Source organism: Corvus brachyrhynchos, unplaced genomic scaffold (assembly GCF_000691975.1).
Source record: "Corvus brachyrhynchos isolate BGI_N302 unplaced genomic scaffold, ASM69197v1 scaffold58, whole genome shotgun sequence".
Lineage (NCBI taxonomy): Eukaryota > Metazoa > Chordata > Aves > Passeriformes > Corvidae > Corvus > Corvus brachyrhynchos.
The window spans coordinates 1,749,138-1,750,541 of NW_008239539.1; the positions used below are offsets into that span (position 1 = coordinate 1,749,138).

Consider the following 1,404-nt stretch of genomic DNA (forward strand, 5'->3'; position numbering starts at 1 on the left):
GAGGTGACGGCGGGCGCTGCAGATGTCTATGTAGGGCAGAGAGGGCCGGCGGGAGCGCGGCTCTGCCCGGGGCCAGGGTTCAGAGCGTGCGGCTTTAGCCGATTAACTGGGGGTCAGTGGGCCGGAGCCAGAGCCGGCGTGGGCCCCGGGGGGGTCTCCGGGCCACTTCGGGGTGTGGCGGAGGCTTTCTTGGGCTGGCAAGACCTGAGTTTCTCCGCAGCCGAGACCAAGAGCCCAGGGCACCCTGAAGCCAGCAGGGCCCGTGATCCCTGCCGCTGCTGGGACATGATCCGTCTCCGGCTGAAGTAGGTCATTGGAGCGAGGGCTGGGGGTGTGCAGGCAGGGTGGCGAGGGCAGCACCCCGGGGTGACTGCGACCGAGAGGGTGCCTTGAGTTGCTGTGTTGATGCTGCCCTGCTGCTTTTGGGTGCAGAAAAGGCAGAATCAGTAGCCGGTCGGAAGGAGGTGGTGCAGGACAGGCGTGACCGCGTGGGGTGGGTGCTGCTGTTGTGGGGCCGTGGCGTGTGTGTGGGAGCAGCGCCGTGCCCTCACTGGGGTCCCCTGGGCATCCCTGGCTCCACGGGGCTGCTAAGCCCTGCTGCCCTGCGAGGCAAAAATGCTCAAACCCCGTTTTCTACCTCCCAAATGTGCTCATATGCTGAAATTCTGGGTCGAAGCCTCCCTCAGCTTTATCCACGAGGCTGTGTTTGGTTGGGAAGGAGAGGAGTGGTCAGGGGGACTGTCCCCCACGTGTGACGGCTGCCAGATGTGCTGGCTGGTGTCCGGCTGTCTGCCGGCTCCGTCGGGACGCGGCGGAGGGTGGCGAGCAGATGGCGGGGAGATAACACCTCCCCGGCACTCCGATAAGGATGACCCCTCCCTGCCGCTGATTAAAAGATTAATTTTGGAGTTTGAAATAGGAATTTAATAAATAAACACGAGCCGTCAGCAGAACCTCAGCCGGCAGCATCAGGGCGGGGGTGGTGACTGCCACGGCTGGAGCAGCGGCTCATCCCTCATTCCCGGTTTCTCCCGATGGTGATGCCGGTGTGACCCCACGGGGCTCTCCTGGAGAGCGGCTGCTGGAAGCTCCAGGCAAGTTCTGCAGCGGTGGATTCTGCACAGGAGCTTTGCCAGAGCCAGCAGGAAATAAAACGGCACCGGTGGCACCTTCGTGCCAGGTCTCGTGGCTGGACCACGCTCTGTGTGCTCCGGGTGGGTTTGGATCCGCTGCCAGTGCCTCACCAGGCGTGGCCGGGTGCAAGACTGGCCTGGCACTTCCACCAATCCTCTTGGAATTGTTATTGCTGCCTGTTTATGGCTTGTGCCAGGGTCTGGGTTGGAGTACGGGGATGTTCGCAGCTCAAGGATGGCTCAAAGCTCTTCCCAAGAGCTGCGCTCCTGG

The 1,404-nt window shown here is 62.9% G+C and overlaps 1 protein-coding gene across 2 annotated transcripts in view; it reads left to right on the top strand.

Moving 5' to 3' along the window:
• LOC103620516 (syntaxin-binding protein 4) overlaps positions 1-1,404 on the top strand; it is a 56,457-nt gene that overhangs the window by 7,048 nt on the left and 48,005 nt on the right. The window contains exon 1 of one of the 2 annotated variants that reach the window (XM_017741306.1): positions 161-305. The exons of the other annotated variant lie outside the window; for it this stretch is intronic. Coding sequence (XP_017596795.1) covers positions 286-305 — 20 coding nt within the window. The 5' untranslated portion in view covers positions 161-285. Of the gene's footprint in view, positions 1-160; positions 306-1,404 lie in introns of those variants that run through there. 2 annotated transcript variants of the gene reach the window in all.